The sequence below is a fragment of the Tachysurus fulvidraco genome, chromosome 5 (assembly GCF_022655615.1).
Source record: "Tachysurus fulvidraco isolate hzauxx_2018 chromosome 5, HZAU_PFXX_2.0, whole genome shotgun sequence".
Taxonomy (NCBI): Eukaryota; Metazoa; Chordata; class Actinopteri; order Siluriformes; family Bagridae; genus Tachysurus; species Tachysurus fulvidraco.
Window position 1 is genome coordinate 31,108,464 of NC_062522.1, and position 26,803 is coordinate 31,135,266.

The 26,803-nt window shown below is 42.3% G+C and overlaps 2 protein-coding genes across 7 annotated transcripts in view; one reads left to right on the forward strand and one right to left on the reverse strand.

Moving 5' to 3' along the window:
- Positions 1–2,031: 2,031 nt before the first annotated feature.
- On the reverse strand, positions 2,032–19,212 carry cdk15 (cyclin-dependent kinase 15). 3 transcript variants are annotated; one of them, XR_007140557.1, is made up of 14 exons: positions 14,334–14,739; positions 11,264–11,401; positions 11,051–11,145; positions 9,884–9,963; positions 9,691–9,785; positions 9,485–9,547; positions 9,217–9,340; positions 8,307–8,427; positions 8,127–8,220; positions 7,195–7,258; positions 5,240–5,288; positions 4,801–4,943; positions 3,618–3,951; positions 2,032–2,836 (listed from the first exon to the last, which is right to left on the reverse strand). XR_007140557.1 is itself a non-coding variant. In XM_027160093.2 (14 exons), exons 1-14 carry the CDS (start codon positions 18,974–18,976, stop codon positions 3,839–3,841), a joined length of 1,257 nt encoding a protein of 418 aa, XP_027015894.1. In that variant the 5' UTR covers positions 18,977–19,212; the 3' UTR covers positions 3,526–3,838. The 3 variants fall into 3 exon arrangements, 2 of the variants coding, with proteins under 2 accessions (XP_027015894.1, XP_027015893.1); XM_027160093.2 differs by lacking the exons at positions 2,032–2,836; positions 14,334–14,739 and adding exons at positions 15,689–15,720; positions 18,931–19,212 and having other exon boundaries at positions 3,526–3,951; XM_027160092.2 differs by lacking the exon at positions 2,032–2,836 and having other exon boundaries at positions 3,526–3,951.
- Positions 19,213–21,585: 2,373 nt separating this feature from the next.
- The window catches only part of als2b (alsin Rho guanine nucleotide exchange factor ALS2 b), a 20,971-nt gene continuing 15,753 nt past the window's right edge, over positions 21,586–26,803 (forward strand). Inside the window, exons 1-6 of one of the 4 annotated variants that reach the window (XM_047813512.1) lie at positions 21,586–21,753; positions 22,742–22,814; positions 23,434–23,582; positions 23,756–24,810; positions 25,467–25,643; positions 25,988–26,156. In XM_047813512.1, the coding sequence (XP_047669468.1) occupies positions 22,798–22,814; positions 23,434–23,582; positions 23,756–24,810; positions 25,467–25,643; positions 25,988–26,156 (1,567 nt within the window). In that variant the 5' untranslated portion in view covers positions 21,586–21,753; positions 22,742–22,797. The remainder of the gene's footprint in view (positions 21,754–22,741; positions 22,815–23,433; positions 23,583–23,755; positions 24,811–25,466; positions 25,644–25,987; positions 26,157–26,803) is intronic. The other 3 variants (XM_047813514.1, XM_047813513.1, XM_027159915.2) reach the window with 3 other exon arrangements.

The window sequence follows — 26,803 nt, forward strand, 5'->3', positions numbered from 1 at the left end:
GGTGCTCGATCGCTGTAAATCATCATGAGCTAAAACTGTCGCTTGGAACGGGATCATCTTTTTGACTTTGGTAGCACAAATATCGTGTATAGTATATCAGTAAGACGAGACTGGAGGGTGGTGTGAACTTGTAAATATCTGCACACACTTGAACCTCACACACTATATTCTTCGTTGTCTTTGTATTTTTCCCTAAAGATGGTTTAGTACAATACCACCTGTGTGTGAAATGCATACTATTTATCATGAGGACACACACACACACACACACACACACACACACACACACACACACACACACACACACTTTATTGCAAAAAATGTGAATCTAAAGCTATTAATAAATTAAAAAATATAATGTTGTGATTTCACAAAGTATGTAGTGAAATCTTCTAGATGGAGATGTTTGTTTATCACCAATGGAAGGAGTTTCTACTATCAGTCCCAAGTTCAAGTGTAGCTGTAAATTTTCCACCATGAGACATGAGAAGTTTTTTTTAATATGTATAGTCAGACCTAATTTCTCATAAAAAAACAAAAAACAAAACCGCACCCACTTTAAACACATGCAGTACTTTGACCTTGTAAGCTGGCATAAAATTAATCAACCGTCGTCTGAAATGTCTGAACGGCAAGTTACGAGACCACATCAAGGCGGATTAAGCCTGGCAAAGTGAATGTGGAGAAAATTCTGAGCAACTGGTTGCTTTTTTTTAATTTACAGCCTTGAATCATTTCATCAAAGTGTGCTGACTGTGTCTCAACACACAGGGCTTTTGTCTGCACCGAGATCGGCACGTTTGTGAATCGGCAGGAGACGTGTTTTATGTGCAGGTGGACTGAAGGATGATGGAGACCCATCGTTTGGCTCGTACAGTCAGGATGAGAGTATGGTTTGATTATAAGCATGACCACAAGAACCAGAAACCGGGCAGGAAAAATCACCACTGACCCTTCGCACCCTGGACATAACCTCTTTCAGCTCCTCCCTGCTCTCAGGCGCTACAGAACTTTACTTACCCAAACAGCCAGACGCAGGAACAGTTTCTTTCCCCAGGCAATCACCCTGATCAACAACTCACCATAATTATATTCACTGTCTGCTTCATATCTATAAGTACTGCATTATCAGGACTGTCAGTCATCACATCATCTGTATATATTACACACACACTACTGCTGCTGTATATTGCACAAAAAGCATAATATTGCACAATATTGTTATTTGTTATATGTACATTACTGATCGTTTATATTTTATATTCATATTTAATACTCGTTCTGTCTATATTGTATCTCATGGTCTGCATTGTCTTGTATAGTCTGTATAGTATAGTGTTATATGTCTGTACTTTTGAGAGTCACAAACAACTGGAACCAAATTCCTTGTGTGTGTCAACAAAACCTGATTCTGATGATCCAGGGTTTTAGTTCAGGATAAAGGGGGTAAAGTGATGGACGTGCATGAAGGGTTTGCATATATTTCTCCCTGTGTGTCATGATGAGGACCCCCCCCCCCCCCCCCCGAAAATCAAGAGCTCATCTGAGAGAGATATTTATTTGACACGAACATGAACAGAATTCAGGATTTGTATTAATACACACACAAACACATTTGCGACATTGGCTACGCTTTGCTCACATACTACACACCTGTACGGATATGAAATCATCATACAGCCGAGTCATCGGTGTGCACAGATGTTGTTCCAGCAGCTGGAATGGTATGTGAGATCCTCCTACATTATACTGCTGCTCGTGGGTTTTTAATCAGTGAGCAATAAGCATCGATAAACAGCCCCGATGAACAGGATAATACGGCTAAAGAAATCCGTACGAGTTAATCTTTTTTTTTTTTTTTGCACAAAGATCTGTGAAAAAATATTGTTTAGATTACGCTTACACATCATGCATGCTAAACGCTGCACAGAAAGTGCACAATGAGATGCCAAACTGATGGAGCAATCAGACACAAGACATATCACCTGAAAGGATTTGGAAGGATGAAGAACTTCCAGGAAAGTATTGTTCATCTCTCTCTCTCTCTCTCTCTCTCTCTCTCTCTCTCTCTCTCTCTCTCTCTCTCTCTCTCTCTCTCTATGGGAGGATCTGGGATCAGCTCCAGCTCTTTTTCCTATATGGCCATGACCTTTCAATTTGCAATTTGCCTTAACGCTCATGGGTCAGTGTGCATATGTGAAAGATTTTTACCTCTCCCTCCCTCCCTCTCTCCCTCCCTCTCTGGCTCACATCTTTCCACATTAAAAGGCCTTTCGGAAAAATATTTACATAAAGCTACATAAATTATATGCTACAGAGATGCCACCGTTGCTCCGACAAGACTTTATCAGTGGATTCACGATTGAAGATTTGATCTTATTTCTTACATTTTCTCTGGAAAAGATTTGATTGTTTTTTTTTCCAGCTGCAAGAAAACTGCAAGGAAAATATCTGGTGTTCACTGATAGTTAATAAGAGGCAGTTCCTCGATTCTTTTACCAAACAAAGACACCATAGCCCCGCCTCGTCCTTTTCTTTTGCCTGCCTCATGCTTGTCAGAGTTCACTGAGCAAAATGAAAGTAGCTGCTACAGGAATCAGATGTGTCTCTCACATCATTTCCCCTTCAGAGAATTCGCTTTTTTATTGGATTCATTTTAAATTTGTTCTCATTGTCTTTGGTGTAACTGTAGATGTTGGTTTTTCTGTATGCTGCATGAAAAGTGCTATTTATGTCATTGACTCTTTCAGTACCACAGCTTCAAGAACATCCTTACTCCAGAGTGTCTCCATCCATCCATCCATCCATCCATCCATCCATCCATCCATCCATCCATCTAAACAACCATTCATCTATGTATCCATCCATCCATCCATCCATCCATCCATCCATCCATCCATCCATCCAAACAAACATTCATCTATGTATCCATCCATGTATTAATTGATCGATCAATCCATCCATCCACTCATCCATCCATCCATCCATCCATCCTTCATCCAGCCACCCATTCATCCATCCATTTATATACTGTATGTATTCATCCATCCATCCATCCATCTAAACAACCATTCATCTATGTATCCATCCATCCATCCATCCATCCATCCATCCAAACAACCATTCATCTATGTATCCATCCATCCATCCATCCATCCATCCATCCATCCATCCATCCAAACAAACATTCATCTATGTATCCATCCATGTATTCATTGATCGATCAATCCATCCATCCACTCATCCATCCATCCTTCATCCATCCATCCATCCATCCATCCATCCATCCATCCATTCAAACAAACATTCATCTATGTATCCATCCATGTATTCATTGATCGATCAATCCATCCATCCACTCATCCATCCATCCACCATTCATCCAGCCACCCATTCGTCCATCCATTTATCTATGCATTCACCCATCCATCTATCCATCCATCCAAACATCTATCCATCCATTCCTCTATCCAGCCATCCTTCCATTTATTCATCCATCCATTCATCTATCCACCAAACATCAATCCATCCATAAATCCATCCATCCATCCATCCAAACATCTATCTATCCATGTATTCATCCATTCATAAATTCATTCATTTATTTACCTATCCACCCATCCATGCATCCATCCATCCATCCATCCATCCCAAGTCCAGACCACTTCATGGTCACTGCAAATGGATGCAGCCCTTAAAAGCAACACTCAGGATTGTTCTGTTATTCTTGTCAACAAGGAATCCATGATGATCCTCAATTACAAAGAGTTTGTTTTTTTTCCTCCTTCCTCTTTCTTCTAATATTTTCTGTGTGTTCGACGTGGCCAGAAGGAACCTATCACCAGCATTTCCCATGTGGCACTAGGTTAGACTTCATCCATCTGTTGGGGCTAAAGATATCACTCACTTCCGTCTCCAGCCTCACCCCAGGCACCTTGAAGATGGATACGGCTGACAGAAAGAAAGACATGTGAGAAAAAAATATGAATCTGATTTCAGCAATATCAACAATATTGTGATTTACAGCTGTTAGTCATTTTAAATGGACGACTCCGTAATCTCACACTTCACTTCTTCCCACAAGCCAGAATTACCAAAAAGCCTTTAATATTGTGTTTCATTCATTCATTCATTTTCTACCGCTTATCCGAAATACCTCGGGTCACTGGGCATCGAGGCAGGATAGACCCTGGACAGAGTGCCAATCCTTCGCAGGGCACACACACACACACTCATTCACTCACACACTCACACACTACTGACAATTTTTCCAGAGATGCCAATCAACCTATCATGCGTGTCTTTGGACCGGGGGAGGAAACCGGAGTACCCGGAGGAAACCCCGGAGGCACGGGGAGAACATGCAAACTCCACACACACAAGGCAGAGGTTGATTGGCATCTCTGGAAAATTGTCCGTAGTGTGTAAGTGTGTGAGTGAATGAGAGTGTGTGTGTGCCCTGCGATGGGTTGGCACTCCGTCACTCCCACCCCGTGACCCGAGAAGTTCGGATAAGCGGTAGAAAATGAGTGAGAGAGAGTGTCTGCACTCTATACAGATCGTCCTTTTTTTTTTCTGCCTTTATGTGTATGAACCCCATATAAACTACTGTGCCTTTGATTCTTACCTAAAATAAAGCCCACACTGAATATACACACTTGTGTCCTACCCCTAAGCGCACACTACTCAGGTCTTTTCTCAGACCAAGCAAATGTGGTGAATTTACCGATCCTGGTAACTGATAGGAATTAGAATGGACAGTGGTGGAGTATTGCTTTAATGATGTGAGGGAACACTCACTGTCTCGCAGCTGCATCACAGGCGGTGGCAGCGGGTTGAAATAGGGATGGAGTAAAGCATCCTGGGCTAAAATCCTTTCTTTGGGAATCATCGTCAACAACTGCTGGGCCAGGTCCTCTGTCTTATAGGGTAACTGTGCAAATCTGATCCAGCACACGCCCACACACACACACACACACACACACACACACACACACACACACACACGCACGCACACACATGCAGAGGCAAGGTATGGGTCAGGCTTTTGCTTGGGAAGTTGCAGCTGGGGGTGCTGACTACACAAAGACCCCTCTGTTCTGTCTTGGAACGATCACAGATATGCACACACATGGGTGCACATACACACACACACACACACACACACACACACACACACACACACACACACACACACACACACACAAACACACACACACACAAGCTAAACTGATATTACCTTTTCCAGACATCTCTGAATTGCTGGGGTTTACAGGGCAGGAACCATTCTGTAAGAACACACACAAAATGCTCTCTCAGTGTTTGGAGAAAACCGAAACCGTCGGCCTCAATCCTCAGGCATCCTCGATTAAAAACCCCATTCCCTTTCTCCCGGGACGAGCGTGACCTTGCACGCCCTGGAACCCACACGCTTGGCTGTGTCATGGACATATTCTCTCTCATGCCTCCCCTTCCACTAGGTGGATGGCCACCCAGTCTCTCTGTCTCTCTCTGTCTCTCAAAGCTACGCTGTGTTCACTCCATAGCACACCTGGTTGTGGTTGTGAGTCTGGCCATGTGCCTGAACCTGACTCAGACGCTCAGAGAGAGAGATTGTGCCATACAGTGTTACTGCCATGTTTACAGCTTACACTGATTCCGAGGATGTGTCCGTACAGAAAAATGGTGCCGGTTCTTCTGGTTTTATCAATAGACAATAGTTATAAGCTTATTATGTGAATGCATTGTGCTTTGTATCATTCAGGTGCAGAAAAAAAAGTTGTGGGTGTTCTCGAGGTTCTCAGTTTTCCTTCCACCTTACAAGACATGCCCCTAAATTGTGAACGCATGTATGTGTGTGTGTGTGTGTGTGTGTGTGGTGCCCTGTGATAGACTGCCGTCCCATCCATTATGTATTCTTGCCTTGGTTCCAGGTTCTAAAAGTAACTACAAACAGAAATAAGTCCATTTCGCGAACACTAACACTAACCTCTTGACCAATGTGTGATATTCAGCGTAAAAGGAAGCACTACATCACTATCCAGGAGGTTAAACTGGATCCTTACACAAAATAATCTGATACTTGAAGATCGACGAGACAACAATGAACGCCAAGGTGTTAAAATATATATGACATGTTGGGGCTTTTTTTTTGTTGCCACTCATAATTTCACCACCCACATGTTTAGAAATATCAGGATAATACATTTTATACAAGGTTTAGCTAATTACTACACATTACTACATTTTGTACATATTACATATTACACCACATACAATTGTCTCGCTATTCTTGTGTCCTTTAATTTACATAATTACTAATCCAGCTAAAGCCTAAAGAAACAGTAAGTTTAGTTGGCTTTTTTTCCCCCCTCTGTTTTTCAGCACAAACAACAAAATGTTTCCTTTTAAGGACCAATCAAATGTCCACATGAAGATATATAATCATGCCTATGCAAACACACACACACACACACACACACACACACACACACACACACACACACACACACACACACACACACACACACACACACTTCTGGCACAGCACCTGTGTCAGCACTCTGCATTTTTGACTCATGTCTGCTTAGAAGACCTTCACCACCCCGTCTCTCTCTCTCTCTCTCTCTCTCTCTCTCTCTCTCTCTCTCTCTCTCTCTCTCTCTCTCTCTCTCTCTCTCTCTCTCTCTCTCTCACACACACACACCTCCCTTTTTTCCAGTGTGTGAAGATGTGTGTTTGTGTCTGACTCTGAGGTGTGAAGTTACGTTGTAACGTGTTAGCTTAGCACCTGTTGTGAGTGCACATGCGATCACACACACATGCGTGTCAGCCAGAAGGGCTTTGACACTGTGAATTTTCTGCTGCAATAGTCTGGGCAAATGTGTATGTTTAATGATAGAAGCGAACGGCAGACAGCACACACACACACACACACACACACACACACACACACACACACACACACACACACACACACACACATACACTCAAACACAGTGAAATTGTTAAACCTTTCTAATATATAAACCAGTGACTTATAATTATGGGAAATCGACATCAAACACTCTCTCTCTTTCTCTCTGTATGAGGTGTGAGGCATTAAAGCATAAAAATGAGCTTATCATTAACCCTTACTAACACTTCAGGGTGAATGTGTAGAGCCCGAAAGCAGAACACGACGTGTCCACTCACCCGTTTTATAGTTTGGCAGCTCGCTCACTCCCGGCCAGCTCTCCTCCGTGGGTACACCGAGAACCTGAGAGCGGATCGAGGTGGAGGCAAAGGTGGAGGGAAAGAAAGAGGGGAGGAAAGGAGAGGAAATGAGCTGGAAGACAGGAGATTAGCTGCTGCTCTCATATGAGGTGGAAGCTAGCAGTATTTCACAATTTCCTATCAGAGGTGTCGTTAAAGAAATACTCAGGTGTACCTGAGTCAATTAGCCTTCTGAAGCAGGATTACGTCCTTTTTAACCTCTGGGATTAAAACGAAACTCATGCAGACATGTTTTTCAGGCTAGCAACAAGCTAACCAGGTAGAGCGACGAGTGATGTATGTTTTCCTTCTCAAAACTCTACACAAGTGAATATATCTGAATGTTGATGAAATACTTGTACGACATAAAGACCATAGCTCATTTATAAGCTGTTCATAAGAAGGGCTGTTCATGATGTTCCCGGGAGCAGGCATATGGATTTGACGTTGCTCGCCGAGTAATCACCTGAAATTCAAGGCAGTCGAGGCAGTGTTTTCTTCACTTTTTTCCTAGTCAGAGATCTTAAAAACTTAAAAATATGTACCCGGGGCTCCCTTGGCTTTTTTCAAGGCGGTCCGTATTTGCATACTGTGCTGCTAGTTCTTCATGTCAAACCAGTAAAGTCAGGATCAGAATAAAGCACATGTACAAATATGATAGGCAGCTATGTAGAAAGCAGGTTGCCAGATTTACTCTTTAAAAAAACAGCCTTTTCCATTGACAGAACATACATAAAAGATTGACACTGACACAAAGTGACGTCATCTAGAATTCCGTGACTTTTACTATAATCAGTATTGAGTTTGTGTGATAAATTTTTTTTCCTGGTTTAGACCCACAGCTACTGTAAATACACAGAGTTTAAACTTACTCTCCAGATTTTCACCAACTGTTCAAACACATCAGCCACACCGGGGAACGCTGGCGCTCCCTGCAGCATCTCGATAAAAATGCAGCCTGCACCCCTGCAAACACACAGCAGCTCTTGTGATATAAAAGCATTCAGAGGGACGTGTGTTCTATTCAGATAGCATGTGTTAGACCTCCTGACCAGATATCCAGTGCTGTAGAATAATCTGTGGACCCCAGGAGAACATCAGGTGGTCTGTACCACAGGGTGACGACTTCTGCAGAGTACGTCTGGCATGGGATCGACTTGGACCTGGCTAGACCTAAGTCAGGAATGAGAGACATTACAGGGAAGGAAAACACAAATTATTCCAGACTAAATATAATGTTTTCACCCTTCTTTACCAGTACAATGGTGTTCTAGTCTGCCGGCAGAATGAAAATGGGCTTATAGGACCTTTATGTAAGTCGGTAAAAACAAATGAATGTCTGAAGGTACTTTAAAGATAGAAACATAGTAGATAGTGCCAGTAGTAGACTACATATAAACAGAAAATCAAATAAAAACTAGTTCAATGCCCTTGACCTCTGAGTTTCTGCACTGCATTGGAGCAACATGACTGGATAATTGTCTGAATGAGCAGGATTACATTCATTTATTCATTCATTCATTTTCTACCGCTTATCCGAACTTCTCGGGTCACGGGGAGCCTCTCAGGCGTCATCTCAGACGTCATCGGGCATCGAGGCAGGTTATACGCTGGACGGAGTGCCAACCCATCACAGGGCACACACACACTCTCATTCACTCACACACTCACACACTACGGACAATTTTCCAGAGATGCCAATCAACCTACCATGCATGTCTTTGGACCGAGGGAGGAAACCGGAGTACCCGGAGGAAACCCCTGAGGCACGAGGAGAACATGCAATCTCCACACACACAAGGTGGAGGCGGGAATCGAACCCCCAACCCTGGAGGTGTGAGGCAAATGTGCTAACCACTAAGCCACCGTGCCCCTAGCAGGTTTACATGTATTACTTTAAATCAAGCGTTCCTGAAGATAAACAAGACACGATTTTAATCTGAACCTGTTTGAAAAACCCACCGAAGTCGGCCAGTTTGAGCTCGCCCAGGTAGCTGATGAGCAGGTTCTGGGGTTTAAGATCTCGATGCAGGATCCTCCTGCTGTGGATATACGATAAACCTCGCAACAGTTGGAACATGAAGATCTGTCACAGAGAGAGAGAGAGAGAGAGAGAGAGAGAGAGAGAGAGAGAGAGAGAGAGTGAGAGAGATGTATTTCCTTTCCTCTCCCTTCCTGTCATTTGCTTTTATTTGAACTTAAGCAACATGAAGCCAAACGATCTTCTTACTCGCACATTCCAGGGATGAAGTCCTCCTGGATGCTGGATCATATACTGAGCCAAATCTGTTTGCTGAGGGAGACACGTGAGACACGTGAGACACGTGAAGATGATTTAAAAAACAAGCCCCAGCTCTTTTAGAATGTGAACCTTTATTTACGATCACGTTTAAAGGCAGCAGTCCTGCAAGAAGACAGTCTAACTTCGGCACGCACCACGTATTCGAAGACGAAGGTGAGGGACTCCCGCGTGTGGACGATGTCATGGAGCAGGACGATGTTGGCGTGTTTGAGGCCTTTTAACAGAGATGCTGGAAAAAGAAAACACAAACATACTACTGAGTGTGTACCACGTGGACATGAGGCAGCTGATGATTGACTGGTTGATAAATGATAAGGTTTTTCTTACCCTCCCTGATCGCTGTGAACGGAACGCCTTCCTCCGTTTTCATTCGGATCACCTTCAGCGCCACCAAGTGTCCGTTTATCCTAAAATACACGTAGCGTCTGCTGTAATATTCATTCATTCATTCATTTTCTACCGGTTATCCAAACTACCTCGGGTCACTGGGAGCCTGTGCCTATCTCAGGCGTCATCGGGCATCGAGGCAGGATACACCCTGGACGGAGTGCCAACCCATCGCAGGGCACACACACACTCTCATTCACTCACACACTCACACACTATGGACAATTTTCCAGAGATGCCAATCAACCTACCATGCATGTCTTTGGACCGGGGGAGGAAACCGGAGTACCCGGAGGAAACCCCCGAGGCACGGGGAGAACATGCAAACTCCACACACACAAGGCGGAGGCAGGAATCGAACCCCCAACCCTCGAGGTGTGAGGCGAACGTGCTAACCACTAAGTCACAGTGTCCCCTTTCATTACAAAATAAAAGTACTAAATGAATATATTATTCGTGTCAACATCGTGTGATGAAGCCTGTATCGTGATACGTTTCCACTTCGGTGTATCGTCTCATGCTTAGTTAGCTGTAAACATCCTCAATTGAATGAGATCGTCGAGGGACCAGTCGACAAATCAAACCACAAATCAAATGAAGGCGATACTAGAAAGCCAGGTGTCCGTCACTGTGCCGCTAAATGACCGTTAGAGTCTAAAAAGGAAAACTGAATCACTGGTTTTATTTCAGGATGCTTGCAGAGGGCATCTGCTTCCCTCTCCTTCTTCTACTATAGTGTGGTAATTCTACGGCTTTCTGTTTCTCTGTTTTGCAACTTGAGGCAGGATTGTGGAGTTTGAATAGTTTGTAGTCTATTGTGCAAGCGGTGTACGGTGTTATTTTAGTCTCCTGACTGAATTGTTCCTCGTTCAACCGGATAAAGAAGGAGAACAGGTTTGATGATGCACAAGATATCTCTGACTAATATGCGGTAATAACGCACACGGATGCGGAGGAATGCAGGAGATTCCTGCTCTCTGCTGTCAATCTCAGTTTGGCCTCGTCCTCGTAATGTCTCCTGGACACCTTCACCTCATGCCTCCTTTCCTCACTCACACACGTCAATACGGCATCGCTCTTCCCAGGCGAATGCCTGATTACACTCACCTGCTTATTCCTTTATATATGGTGGCGTATGTTCCCTCTCCTAGTTTCTCCAGGTTCAGGTAGGAGTTCGCCGTTCCAAACTGCAGACCCGTGTTCTGTCCATGTGAGAAGCGTGTATTAGACTTGAAATGTATTAGAAATCATTTCAAATCTGTGATCGTGTGTGTGTGTGTGTGTGTGTGTGTGTGTGTGTGTGTGTGTGTGTGTGCTGACCCATTGAAACTCTGACTGAAAGTTCTTGCCCCCCAGTGGGTCACTGTTGCTGCGTCCTCTCTGCGCTCGGAGCCTGCGCACTTGTAGTGTGTGAAACCACTGGGGTTGAGGAGTTTCCACACTATCCAGCTCTCCCAGCTACATAGAACGATAGAAAGAGAGAGAGAGAGAGAGAGAGAGAGAGAGAGAGAGAGAGAAAGAAAGAAAGAAAGAAAGAGATAACAAGAAAGAGAGTAAACAATTCACAATGAAAACACCATTTAACACAACTTTACTGTCTCAGTTGTAGGATTTAAATATCATCCCGGTGGAAAAGAAAAACAAGAAGAAGAGAGAGAGAGAGAGAGAGAGACAGACAGACAGATATATTTGTATATACAGTAGACTCAGAACTATCCAACTATGATGATTTTTTTTGCTGATAAGCTCACCTAACAACATTCAATACGGATGTTGTCTTTGTTCAACTGTGCATAAATATGTGTGCATGTGTGTGTGTGTGTGTGTGTGTGTGTGTGTGTGTGTGTGTGTGTGTGTGTGTGTGTGTGTATGTCCAATTGTCAACTTGAGTCACTCTCAAATTCCTATCTGACTCACTTGTGACTCAAGTTAGTCTTTATATTCACTCAAATGTGACTTGGGTTAGAAAGATGGCAAGCAGACAAGCAGGAAAAAAACTCTTGTCAGGATGGATTACGACACCTAGCTTATGTTAACAGATAGCTAACAGAATAAAGTCCCATGTTTTGTCTTTTACTACCACACTATTATCATCCAACTGCATTTCAAAGCTGAGATTCTGGACACAGACTTGACCGAGACTCATAAACATCAAATTTATGTTGTCTGTCTTCTCACATCTCCGTACAAGTGTATTGGCTGCAGAGGGACTGATAGAAACCGTCATAAACCTGACATAAACCGTCATAAACCTGACATGACTTAAACACGAGCTCTTAAAATGCTGTCTGATAAATAAACCTAAAGAGAAAAGGCTGATAAGAGAAAATGCATCAACATCTTAAATATTCGGTGGTGATGAAGATACTAATGAAGACTGAGTTTAAATACCGTATGATGAAATGGATGAATGGAGGTGGGGAAGGGAGAGGGAGAATGAAGGAGGGAGGTAAGGAGTAAGAGAGAGAGAGAGAGAGAGAGAGAGAGAGAGAGAGAGAGAGAGAGAGAGAGATGGAGGGAGGGAAAGAGAAATGTGGGTGAGAAAGAGAGAGAGAGAGAGAGAGAGAGAGAGAGAGATGGAAAGAGGGAAAGAGATAGAGAAAGAACGAATGAACAGTGAAAGTACTGTCTGTGCTGGACATCATATAACACTCTGGAGCAACATGTCTGGACAGTGGAAGCAGAACACATCCTTATCCTTAGCCCTGAATATTGATGCACTTGACTGGTTGATTCTGATTGGTCAGAAAATGTTGACTAAATTACAGCAATCCCAGCAGTAACACTGTGAGATGTTGCACTGTTTCGACAGTCTGGAGATGAGTCTCAACATCATTCATTCATTTATTCATTTTCTACCGCTTATCCGAACTTCTCGGGTCACGGGGAGCCTGTGCCTCATCGGGCATCAAGGCAGGATACACCCTGGACGGAGTGTCAACCCATCACAGGGCACACACACACACTCTCATTCACTCACACACTCACACACTATGGACAATTTTCCAGAGATGCCAATCAACCTACCATGCATGTCTTTGGACCGGGGAAGGAAACCGGAGTACCCGGAGGAAACCCCCGAGGCATGGGGAGAACATGAAGACTCCACACACACAAGGCGGAGGTGGGAATCGAACCCCCAACCCTGGAGGCGTGAGTCGAACGTGATAACCACTAAGCCCCCCCCTTATATGTAGCCATAAACAGATAAAAAGTATGACTTGTTAATGATTAGGGAAGCATAAAAGCCCTTAAAAAAACAAAACAAAAAACAACACATCAGGTTGTTTTTTATTCCTTATGAAGGTTCGGACACGCTGCTCATCTCCAAAATCCCGTCCACAGATAGAGATATTCCATGACTGAGAAATGTGATAAATTGACTAAATCTATTACCTTATTATCAGTTACAAACCACAGCAGAAAACACAGATATGTTCCAGGGACATTGTACAATATTTGTTAATATCTGTCTGGATGATTTCACCGTCTTTCAGCCCAGACCGATATCCGCATTCACAGGAAATGATCCATGGCCCAGTTTGTTGCATGACACAGAAAGGACATTCGCTTATAAAGAGCAGTGTGTAGAAAGTGTCATGGACAGAAAAAAATCTTAAATGAGAAACTTCCTTCAGGTTGAACCAAAATAACCATTTTATATAACATGTCCAATTACAACATGTCCAGGTACAACATGTCCCGTTACAACATGTCTTGTTATAACATGTCCCGTTACAAAATGTCCAGGTACAACATGTCCAGTTACAACATGTCCCGTTACAACATGTCCAGGTACAAAATGTCCAGGTACAACATGTCCAGTTACAACATGTCCCATTACAACATGTCCCGTTACAAAATGTCCAGGTACAACATGTCCCGTTACAAAATGTCCAGGTACAACATGTCCAGTTACAACATGTCCCGTTACAAAATGTCCAGGTACAACATGTCCCGTTACAACATGTCCCGTTACAAAATGTCCAGGTACAACATGTCCCGTTACATGTCCAGTTACATGTCCAGTTACAACATGTCCCCATACAACATGTCCCCTTACAACATGTCCCCTTACAATATGTCCCGTTACAACATGTCCCCTTACAACATGTCCTGTTACATTTTTATATTATGTTTGATGTGATAACTCAGGAAGTAGTGTTGTGATTTAAATCAAGTGGATTTAAATCAAGTGGATTTCTTCTTCATCATCTTAGAGTCTAGAAACTAATAAAGTACTATGACGAATTTACATTTTCAAGAAGATTTCATTTAGCGTCCTTTGAGTCGACCTTAAAGGTCCTGTAAAAAAATAATAATAATAATTTTCTGTAGCATTAGCTATCCAAAGCATCCTTTAGAAACCATTTTTTTCCTAAAAGTGTACCTCGAGGGCCGGCAGAGACGAAAAGCTCTGGCTCCTTGAGGGCGTCTCTTGTTCTCCCAAATCTTCTTTTCTCCCGTAAACAGGTTCCTGTGTATCTTCTACCTCTTTCTTCGTTCCACAACACCAGCAGAAGTTTCTCACACACACAGAAGCCCAGTGCCGGAGCCTCCATCGCAAATTCTCCATTACCTCAACTTCAGCTATCCTTCGGCTAGCCTTTCTCATATGACTAGGATAAGTGTGTGTGTGTGTGTGTGTGTGTGTGTGTGTGTGTGTGTGTGTGTGTGTGTGTGTGTGTGTTTTCTCTCTACAGAAGTCTGGTCTTATGACTGTTACCCATTTGTGAGAGCAAAACAATCACAACCATGTCCTCTTTGCTAATGGGAACAAACATGTCAATTCAACCGAGAGAGAGAGAGAGAGAGAGAGAGAGAGAGAGAGAGAGAGAGAGAGAGAGAGAGAGAGAGAGAGAGAGAGAGAGAGAGAGAGAGAGAGAGACTTTATTATGTCTGATAGATGGAGGAATGAAGAAGAAGAAGAAGAAGAAGAGAGAAGAGGGATTGTAGAGCACACAGACAAATGCCACATGCTTGTGAAAAGCATCATTTCTCTGTAGGAAGTAACAGACAATGGTTACTATGGTTACAGTGTCATCCTTCTAGTCAACAAGGAATAAAACACGAGGAAAATAATCAGCGATGCGTCAGGAAAACAAATAGAGGAATTTATCTAAAATAACAATAAACTACAAACAGAAGGAAACACTGAGGAAAAAAACTAGATGACTGAAACACAAGAAATAAGACCAGGAGAGTAATGAGGACTCAGCAAAAATCCACGTAAGAATAAAGGTATAAATGGGGAGATAATTAGCGAGATATAAGGAGCAGGTGTACAGAACAGAGGTGGGAACGGGATAAGGATGGACGGCGCAAAGACGAGTGATGTACATGGTGCAATGTACATGGTGCAATGTACATAATCATTCGTTGCCGGAACTCCCCCATTGTCCAAGCCATCATGACGAGAGGGGTGGGGGTGGGGGTGGGTTTGGGATGTGAGAAAAAGACAGAGAGAGTAAGAGGACGAGAGAGAGAGAGAGAGAGAGAGAGAGAGAGAGACAAAAGACAGAGAGAGAGAGAGAGAGAGAGAGAAACATATAGAGAGAGTGTTTGTGTGTCTTTAGTCATCATTATTCAGGTTAATTCTGCGTGTCTGTGTGAAGAGACGGTCAGCAGAGCTGAAATTGTAACGCCACTCAAAGGACAAACGATACGCCTCAGCAGGAAAAGAAGGAGGAGAGGAAGAATCTGTCCATCAAACATAGAGATAAAGAGATGCTCAGGGTTTCTTACCTCCTGATATCCCGTGTGTCTCTGCTTCAAACCTGGAAACACAACAGCAATAACAACAGCAGCAAAGAATTAGAGAGACACCGACATACAGATCTGTTTGCAAATATCTGATCTCACGAGCGCATAAACCTTAAATCCTACTTTAGCTCCCGTGAAGGATGAAAACTAAAATAAATAAAAAAATAAAGAGATGAAATGATCGATAAAAAGAAGAGAAGAGGAGGATGCTAGAGAGAAAAGTAGAGCATGTGAGTTAATTAGGTAATGAAGAGGAAAAAAGACAGAAGTGAGAACAGACAGAAGTGAAAAAAAAAAAAGAATCGGAAAAGTCAAAGAAAACGAAAGAGGAAAAATAAGGAACAAAAAATAGCAGTGTAAGAAATAACTAAATAAAACTAAAATAAAATTAAATAAAACAAGTACAGGAAATACAGCAAATCTTTTTTTTCTCATGCTTTTTTTGCATGTGTGTTTGTGTGTGTGTGTGTGTGTGTGTGTGTGTGTTTGTGTGTGTGTGCATGTGTTTGTGTGTGTATGTTTGTGTGTGTGTGCTTGAGCGTGTGTTTGTGTGTGCATGTGTTTGAGTATGTTTGTGTGCATGTGTGTGTGTGTGTGTGTGTGTGTGCATGTATTTGTGTGTGAGTATGTTTGTGTGCATGTGTGTGTGTGCATGTGTTTGAGTGTGTTTGTGCATGTGTTTGTGTCTGTGTGCGTGTGTGTGTATGTATGTGTGTGCTTGTGTTTGTGTGTGTGTGTGTGTGTGTGTGTGTGTGTGTGTGTGTGTGTGTGCATGTGTTTGTGTGTGTATGTATGTGTGCATGTGTTTGAGTGTGTTTGTGTGTTTGAGTGTGTGTGTGTGTGTGTGTGTGTGTGTGATTTGCTGAACACTCTTTTGGCACTGAAAGCTCTGGTGTTTTGTGTGAGTGGAGCACAGAGTCTATGATTCAGTGATTCAGTCAGTCACAAAGCTGCCAGAGGTCGAAAATCAAGCAGCTGTGAAGACGGAGATTTGTATATTTGAACAAGGTTACTGTATAATCTCGAGCCGCACTGCTCTGTTCTTTTCCTTCTCCTTCTTCTATCTCTTCTTCTCCTCCTACTTGACTAATTACAACCTATCAACTAGGATCATACTGAAACCTCAGAGAAACACCATAACAACCGCCTCCTGGGACCCTGCAACAGCCACCTAGCAACACCCTAGTAACCAGATGGACTATATTAGCAACCAGATTAGCAACGTCAAAGTTTCTCGGTAAACTTTATCCTTCTACATTAGTTTACAGTTTCCTCCGGCAAAAACTTTGAGAGTCCAATTGTCAAAACGGACACATTGCTGCGGTATAAGAGGAATAGCAGGTGCACTCAGTGGAGCACGACCCTGTCACTGCTTATTTTCCCGAACAGCATTCATAGGTGTGAGTGAGTCTTTCCATAATATCAGACAGATACTTTGCTGTCTGTGACTGTGTTTGTCTTTCTCTTACTGCAGCATCAGAGTAAGAGAGAAGGGAGAGAGCGAGAGATATGCATTCTTTCTATCTCTCCTCCTTATCTCTCCTTTTTTCTTCTACACTTGCTTTTTAGCATCCTTTATTCTATTTATCCCTGTTTTGTTCGTGTAGATTCCCCGATATCCTCCATTAGATATTAGTGCTGCTATGACTCTCTCTCTCTCTCTCTCTCTCTCTCTCTCTCTCTCTCTCTCTCTCTCTCGCTCTCTCTCCCTCGCTCTCTGTTTAACAGTTGCTCCCATCTTCCCTGAATAGCCTGCAGGGGTTTGCAGTCAGAGCAGTGTTCAGTGTGTAGGCAGCAGAGTGACGTAAAGTGGACAGCACTAACCCATACATCTAATACAGCAGGACAAAACATGCTGAATAAAATCCACTTCCTGCTTGTTTTACTTCTTAATAACGACTTGATTTCAGCTGTGATCTAATCTAACCTGTCAAGCCAAGGTGGTGATAAGACTTTACAGGAGCCTGTGCTTTAGACTGCACTTTATATCAGTATAAGATGTAAACAACCTCTAAATCACACACACACACACACACACACACACACACACACACACACACACACACACACACACACACACACACACACACACTCTCTCTCTCTCTCTCTCTCTCTCTCTCTCTCTCTCTCTGCATTCCTGACATGCATAAAAGCTTATTAGAATAAAATTAGGATCAGTGCTTGCAGTCTGGTGCACTGATAACCCTCTAGGTTGAAGGTTTGAGTTCAGCAAAGGTGCGTGTGTCTGTGTGTCTGTGTGTGTGTGTGTGTGTGTGTGTGTGTGTGTGTGTGTGTGTGTGTGTGTGTGTGTGTGTGTTAGCGGTCTTTAAGCACACAAGAGCTCCGGTGCAGATCCGGTGTAACAAAAGGTGAGTAGTGAGTGAGTGAATGAACGAGTGAGTGAGTGAGTCAGTGAGTGAGTGAGTAGTTAGTGAGTGAGTGAACGAGTAAGTGATTGAGTGTGTAAATGAGTGAGTGAGTGAGTAAGTAGTGAGTGAGTGAGTGAGTGAGTGAGTGAATGAGTGAGTAGTTAGTGAGTGAACGAGTGAGTAAGTGATTGAGTGAATGAACGAGTGACTGAGTGAATGAGTGAGTAAGTGATTGAGTGAATGAACGAGTGACTGAGTGAGTGAACAAGTGAGTGAGTGAGTGAGTGAGTGAGTGAGTGAGTGAGAAATGGACAAGGAAAAATGGACAAGGAAAAGAAAAGTCTTGAATGCTGAGAAGAGAGGACAGAAAATTGATGAGGATCACCAAAGGAAATAATTTTTTACAATCCATACTTATTTCTAGATTAAGAATCAGGAATACAAAGAAAGGAAGAGAAAATGGAGGAGAGGAAAAACAGGGGAGAAAAGAAGATAGGGAAGTAAAGGAAAAGAGGAAAAGAAATGAAAGAAAGGAAGGAAAGAAAAGGGCAAAAGAGAGGGGGAAAAGAAATGGAACAGAAAGGAATGGTAAAAGAGAGAGAAGGGTGGAAATTGCTTGTCCAACAGAATCCTCTGCATGTCACTGAATTATTCTGTTTTCCAGGTTTTATCTCCTTGTGCTTACTTCCTCCATCATCTCACCCATTTGCCTTCCTATGTATTCTCTCTCTCTCTCTCTCTCTCTCTCTCTCTCTCTCTCTCTCTCTCTCTCTCTCTCTCTCTCAGTGTGATGACAGGTTAGAGCAGCACCGTGTTGATGGTTTAGCTGTGTACTGAGAGCAGCTCTGTACTCACCCAGCCGCTGGAACGCTTCAGTCGCAGCGTGTCGGAGATTCTGCATGCTGTCGGAAAGGATCCAGAGGTGCGAACAGCTGTGGAGCCTCACAGTGACATCCACATCTGGAGGGACATCGTGGTCCTGTGAAAAGTCACCATGTCCTACTTGTAGCTCACAGCAACAGTAACAGCAGCATACTCTCTCTCACACACACATGCACGCAAGCATGCGCACACACAAACACACACACTCTCACTCTGTTTCCCTCCTTTCTCCTGTGCAATCGCAACTGTGTGTGTGTGCGTGTGTGCGCATGTATTGCTAGCCAATCAGGACAGCCGGATGGGAGCCATCACCCAATTGGCTGAATCAAGGGAGAGGCAATGGTGTAATGTTTGTTTGAAAGGCGGGAGGCAAGTGTGTTTGTGCAGTGTGTGTGGGTGTGTGTGTGTGTATACGTGTGTGCAGAACGTGTGTGCAGAACATGTGTGTGTGCACTGTGTGCACTGTGCAGTGTGTGTGTGTGTGTGTGTGTGTGTGTGTGTGTGTGTGTAGGGGAGTAAACAAGACAACACCTTTGGGTTTGTATGCATTTGGATACAACTAAACAAATGTTACCAGTTGTATTCTCTCTCTCTCTCTCTCTCTCTCTCTCTCTCTCTCTCTCTCTCTCTCACACACACACACTCTCTCTCTCAGTGTGATGACAGGTTAAAGCAGCGCTCGAGAGAGAGAGAGAGAGAGAGAGAGAGAGAGAGAGAGAGAGAGAGAGAGAGAGAGAGAGAGAGAGAGAGTACATAGGTAACATTTGCTTAGTTGTAAAATTGAGTTAACCTCAAAGCTATAACATTAAAACCACCCCCTGTCAAGTGCAGGTTTTCCCTAATGACACGTCAAATCACAGGCTCCACAAGACCTCTTAAGGTGTGCCGTGGTATCTGAAGTCATCCACATGAATGCCAGAACCCAAGCTTTCCCAGCAGAACATTCTCCAGAGTATCACTCTCCACGGCTTGCCTTCTACCCATAATGCCTCAGTGAGTATGAGATCCCGTAGGGCTGGGCGATATGGCTGAAAATGGTATCACGATATCAGTGTTTCATATCGGTCGATATAGATAATTATTGATATTTTTTATGACCCATTTAAAATAAGGACCAGGAGAAAAATATATTACATTTAAACTTTTTTCTATTAAACTTAACCTTCCTCTGATCATAATCCCCTCAGTTATTAAGACAGAAATGTCAACAACCAGGAAAACAAATAATTAAAATGTAACAAAAAAAAAAAAAAAGTCACAACGAACACTTAACAATTATTTCTTAACATTTAAGGTGCAAAATGAAAGAAAATATAAGAAATGCTTAATAAAGTGTAATAAAAATAGTGCAAAGTGTTAAAACATAGAGAAACCTGAGAATTTAGTGCAAGTTTAGTGCTAGGAAGTTCACTAGCTGTTCACCTCCTGGTGAATAAAGTGTTTTAATATATGTGCAGTTTTTTGTAAACATAAATAAAACTGAGGTAGACTGTGATACATCTGTAATATAAAAAACAAACCTGTACAGTAACATTGTTTAAAATAGAAAACCTAATCTAAAGAAGAATAAAAAATATCGACTGTTTTATTGAACACATTTTTTATTGAAATAGCTCACGTGTCTATCGCGATACATATCGTTATCGTTTTATCGCCCAGCCCTAAGATCCCGTAACCCTGCCAAGGACCACGTTTTGTAGCTACTAACCACTGTATACCAGGAACACACCAGAACATACATATGAGCATATTGCACATGTTCATTTGCTGATTCCATTATCTGGTTGTTAATTGTACATATTGTACACACATTGTACTGGCTATATATATGGGCATACTGCACATTTCACCTGTTGATTTCATTATGTTGTTAATTGTATATATTGTACACACATACTGTATTGCACTAACTATATGTATGAGCAAATTGCACATTTTCACCAGTCAACTCATTACCTATATATTTATTGGTATATCTGTACAACTGCAATTTCTGGAGTTCGCTCCTAAGAATTTCACTCACCAAGGCACATGTGCTGTGGTGATGTGACAATAAAAGTGACTTGACTTGACTCGACAGACCAAGTCGTCTAACCATCACAATTGTTCCATTGTCACATTATTCCTGCTTCCAACACATGTGCTGCCTAATATATCCCACCTATTATTAAATATCCCTATTATCCCTATTATTAAAATAATAACTTTCCTAGATTATTATGTTGTTGTTATTATCATTATTATCATTATTATTAGTAGTAGTAGAATAAATAAAAATATGAAACGTTAATAAAATAATAACTTTAATAATTTAAACATTACAAAACAACATTAATAAAATTAATTTTTCTTTGTTAACTTTTATCATTGTTATTATTATCATTAGCTGTAGTGGTATAACTGAGTAGTAGTACTAGTTATAGTACCCTTATAAATAGGAAAACAAACAAAAATTAAAATAACAAATACATTTAAAATAAGCATTCATCTATTTACATAATCCATTTTATTATTATAGATTTATGGTAATAATTAAGTAATAATTACACATAATGAATATCTACCCCATTGCTCCTACACTACCTTGACAAATAAGCAAAAGGATAAATGTCGCGAGCGTTTTGTCCCTCTCTGCGCGCCGTAGCAGAACGCTTCACAACAACAGCCGCCTGCAGTCAGCTACATACTGTGGCGTTGAGCTTTGCCAGTTTACGCCATTACAATGGAGAACATCTAAAGACATTAACATTAACTAACAGACATTACTTCTTTCTTCAGGGGTCGCGTTTCTGAGCGGTAAGTTAGCGTTATCGCTGTTTAGCCACTGTACATCCGCGCGCGCGCGCACGAACAGCTGGACCAGCCGTTTACACAGTTTAATAATATCACTGAGGCGCTGTCATTACACAGGCCGTATCTCAAACGGCTCCATTCTCCCTTCTTAGCGTTCTTGCTACATAGTGTATAATACGGTGATAAGTGCGACTTACCTAGTGCACTACTTATAAAAGGGGTAGCTATTTGAAACAGGGCCGCCGCGTTAGCTTGGTAGCTAGGCAATCGTAATAATAATAATAATAATAATAATAATAATAATAATAATAATTTCTTGTTAATTATTTAGAACCTAAAGTTTTTTCAATTCTGAGGAGGTAAATATGGGTTATTTAATTTTTACTAATCTGTCACTTGCTTTATGACATCTATGTAATTGAACTATTATTATTATTATTATTATTATTATTATTTGTAGTGTTATACTGCTACACTTAAATGTAAAATAAAAGAAATTTACAAAAATGAAGAAACATTGAATATTCTTGGTAAATATTTTGTTGTGTTTAATTTTTTTTTTTTTAAAAAAAAGTAGAATTAATATAAATAAATAAATAAATAATAGGGTACCAAGTTAAAAAAAAGAAATATATGTATGTTATATAAAGGATATTTATATATATAAAAAGTGTTTGCTTACATTTGCATGTTCTATCAAAGGAAACAATTTTATGTAGGAATTAAAATATTTTAAATGTCTATATGATCATGCAGACACCTATTAGTGAAATACAGTCACATTTATTTATTTATTTATTTATCTATCTATCTATCTATTTATTTATTTATTTATTTAGGAAAGTCGTTCCATCTTTATTTATGGACTGTTTTGTGTGTGTGTGTGTGTGTGTGTGTGTGAGTGTGTGTGTGTGTGTGCTATAGAGGGTACACAACAATCTACGGTCTGTAAATTAACTGTAAGTGAACTGTCTGCTGTGTTTGCGGATAGGTTCGGTCGTGTGCACGTGTTTGTCAGCCATGCAGCTTCACCTGCCATGAGGTGACATGGATAAACGGAAGAGGTGAGGTCTGATGATTATATGAGATCATGATTATGACCTGGAAATGAACAGCTTCTCTCTTTTCCTAGAACTGGAACTAGCCTCTGGGGCATCATGAGGTCTTGTTATGACTAACTCAGTATCACACAGTTGAATATCAGCCCCTTGAGAGTGAAAAATATTAAGAGTTATTCTGATTTTTTACAGAATAACATTCAGGCTTTACTTTGACTGTATATGTGAAAATACTAGGTTTATATTAATGTACTTATAGATCGTTGATTTCTATAGTAACTGCGAATACACGGGGAACTGTATGCTGGAAAAGTTACACGATGTAGATGGATAGTAAACAAATTAAAAATGTGTAGGGCACACACACACACACACACACACACACACACACACACACACACACACACACACACACACAAATAAGCAACAATGAAAAATTAAGCAACAAAATAAGCAACAATGAAAAATGAATAGTTTGTTGATCTTCTGTACATTTATTTAACATATATAGGAGGAGTATCCAGTGTCAGTGCTTTGTAACATTGAGGGTAATTTCTGTTTGTGTGTGTGTGTGTGTGTGTGTGTGTGTGTGTGTGTGTGTGTGTGTGTGTGTGTGTGTGTGCAGTTTGGGTGAGGAGGAAAGCTCTCAGGAGCGAGGAGTGCTGCACACATGGAGAGGTTACTCCTACAGTGTCACTCCGGAGAAAGTGCTCCTCTCTCGCCCCGTGCTTCAGGCTGCCTTTGGATCTAAACACGGAGTTCTTCTGTTAGATGGTAAGCGCTAATGCGTTCACATTAAACCTTACACTCTGTCTGACTATCTCAGACTGCCTCATTCTGTCTTTTTATGTTTAAGAGATAAACAACACAATTAGATGATCTTGTTAAATTTGTCAGGTATACAATTAAATCACAGACTAATGGTGTCTTTATTTACCTGCACTCAGGTGGGCAGGTATACAGTTTTGGAGAGTTACCATGGAAACAGAACCTGTCATCTCTGAAAACAACGGACCCCATTTTGGAGGTGGGGCTGAGCGAAAAGTGTGTGGTTTCCGTGGCAGCAGGGGCGTTACACAACGGGGCGGTGATGGAGGACGGAGCCGTGCACATGTGGGGGGACAATACGTATGGTCAGTGCGGCCTGTCAGGACTCTCGGTTGTCCCTAATCCCACTCCTGTGAGCGTGGTGGCCTGTGAGATCGGACCTCCTCGGCCGGTGAGGATTGCAGAGTTGGCGTGTGGTGAACAGCACACGCTGGCACTTTCGGTTCAGCACGAGGTGTGGTCATGGGGCAGTGGCTGCCAGTTGGGGTTGCACACCTCATCTTTTCCCGTCTGGAAGCCGCAGAAGGTGGAACACCTAGCAGGGAGGCACGTACTGCAGGTGGCGTGTGGAGCCTCGCACAGCCTTGCGCTGGTATGCTGCCCACCTCCTCCTCAAGATCCCAAAAGACCTCCTGAAGACAAATGCGGCCAGTGCAATCAATCACTTTACACCATGACTGACAAGGAGGATCATGTCATCATCTCAGACAGCCACTACTGCCCCCTTGGGGTGGAACTTGACGAAGACGATAACAAATCTGCCTCGGAGTTCGGCCTCGTTCACGGGCCCCCTAGTTCAAGGAGCAAGATAAAAAGCTCTCCGTCTGAACCGCTTTTAATGATGCACACCTCCATGTTCGGCCTCGTCCATGCACCTACTCCCGTTCCTGAATCTCAGACTCATGATCAAACTGAAGTGCTTGTTCAGTCTGAATCTAAAGACCTGAAGCAGCCTCAAGACCCAGTGACTAACGGTGAAGCGTTTGAAGCAGCCATAGAGCCGAGCACTCATGAGACGGGGAACTCGAAGAGTGCCCTAGGGTTGTTCGGGGCAGGCTTCAAATCTTCTCAATACCCAGACGAGCAGGCACTTAAAGATTACCTGAAGAGGCTTTCTGACCTGACGCTGGCTGAACAGACGACTAAGAGCCCGAGTACAGCTCCGTGTGCACAGGTTAGTGAGTCAGTACTCAGATGTCAAGTAAAACAGCGTGTATTTGCGGGTAAATGTCTTAGGATGTTCATGAACCGACAAACAAATGGTTAGTAAAAATAATTCATGATTTTGAGTAGTAAATAATTTATCAGGGTAGCACAGTGACTTTTAAACTAGCCTTAAGTCTTAATCTATGTTATGACATGTATCAACGTTGCCTTACGGATCGAAATGTCTTGTGTAATGCGAAAGGCGATGATTTTTCTGTTTTCATATTTATTTCAGGAGTAAGTTCTATTAGTGTTAATCTGAGAGCTACATAAGTCTGGGTGTTTTGTATGCATAGTTCTAACAGCCTGGTAGGCAGCGAGGGCAGCTAGGAAGACTAGGGCACCTATATTTACTGGAGTCAAAGCTCAAGGCCATTGTCAGCCCTCGTGGTGTCTCTGTCTCGTTGACTGAAACAGAAAGAGACTCTAAATGATCACCGTTTTTAACCACACACAGGTGTAAGCGCTCACTCGCTACCCGCTTGTTCTCCGTGAATCCCCTTCACGTGCAGCTGTTGTTCTATCATGTCCTCACTGCCATAGTGGGACTTGGCAAAAACTTCCAGAAAGATCTCTTGATTGAGCAAGATCTCTCTCTCTCTCTCTCTCTCTCTTCCCTCACAGCCTGTCACTGAGCCAGCTGTTGTTTTCACCTTGGACTCCTCAACCCCCGTTGCACAATCTGTCACCCCCATGGGCTCTGCGCTAAACAACCTGGTGGTCTCGTATGCGTCGGCCGTAGGGGAGAGAGTCGCGTCCACATATGAGGCCCTCTCTCTGAGGAAGGTGATCAATTACTGGGTGAGCGCAAGAAAATATCTATTGTGTTCATCTCACTGCTGAATTGGGATGTGGTAGCTTATTGGTTAAAGGTGTAGGACTACTGATCAGGATGGTTGTGAGTTCAAATCCCAGGTCCTCCAAGCTGTCACTGCTGGGCCCCTGAGCAATGCCCTTAACACTCAGTTGTTTAAAAAATTCTATAAATATGTGAGTCGATCTGTATAAGGTCATTTATGTATTCTCCAAATAAATAGTGTTTAATTTAATGATGGTGAACATATGGTTTATTTGAACCAAATATAAAATACCAAAATGGTTTATCACTCTCTTGAACTTGTGTGTGTGTGTGTGTGTGTGTTCAGGGTCCAGGTGAGAAGAGAGTGCGTCAGGAGGAGCATAAACAAGGCAAGAAAAGCTCGAGTTTGGGGGACATTCGTGAAGAAGAGGCAGAGGGGTTGAGTCGGCGCCTCTCACTCCCTGGCTTACTCTCACAGGGTATATGCGCTCTCCATATCTTATACCTCCACATGCGTAAGTGTGTCTGTCTGTGTGTGTGTGTGTGTGTGTGTGTGTGTCTGTCTGTCTGTGTGTGTGTGTGTGTGTGTGTGTCTGTCTGTCGGTGTGTGTGTGTGTCTGTCTGTCTGTCGGTGTGTGTGTGTGTGTGTGTCTGTCTGTCTGTCTGTGTGTGTGTGTGTGTCTGTCTGTCTGTGTGTGTGTGTGTCTGTGTGTGTGTGTGTCTGTGTGTGTGTGTGTGTCTGTCTGTGTGTGTGTGTGTGTCTGTCTGTGTCTCTGTGTGTGTGTGTGTCTGTCTGTGTTTGTGCGTGTGTGTGTGTGTTGCATCTGTGATTAACAGCATGTTGAATAATTTTTTTTTCTAAGGATGACTAATCCTTGGCCTTTAACTTTGGCTGGAGTCGATATGCATCAGTATGATGGGTACAATATATAATTGAATTAACAGCCTGGAGACTGACGTGTTGGATAGCAATTATTTAGCCTTTTTTTTTTTTGAGAATTTTTTTCTTTTTTTTATTACAAAATTATTAGAATATTTCAATCCCTTGTGTGAAATATTTTACCTATTTTCTTTATGGGTGCTAATAATTCTGGATTGTATTTGACTGAAAGGAAAAAGGAGCGTGTTCTCATTTTCACTGTGATGGTGCTATAAAAATAAA

Coding starts and splice junctions, on each gene's coding strand:
- cdk15 (XM_027160092.2), bottom strand. CDS start 14,558: ATGAGAAAGGCTAGCCGAAGGATAGCTGAAGTTGAGGTAATGGAGAAT. Junction 9,964..11,050: donor ATATATAAAGGAATAAGCAG/GTGAGTGTAATC, acceptor CGTGTATTTTAG/GATAAACGGACACTTGGTGG. Junction 9,786..9,883: donor GTTCACAGCGATCAGGGAGG/GTAAGAAAAACC, acceptor TTCTTTTTCCAG/CATCTCTGTTAAAAGGCCTC.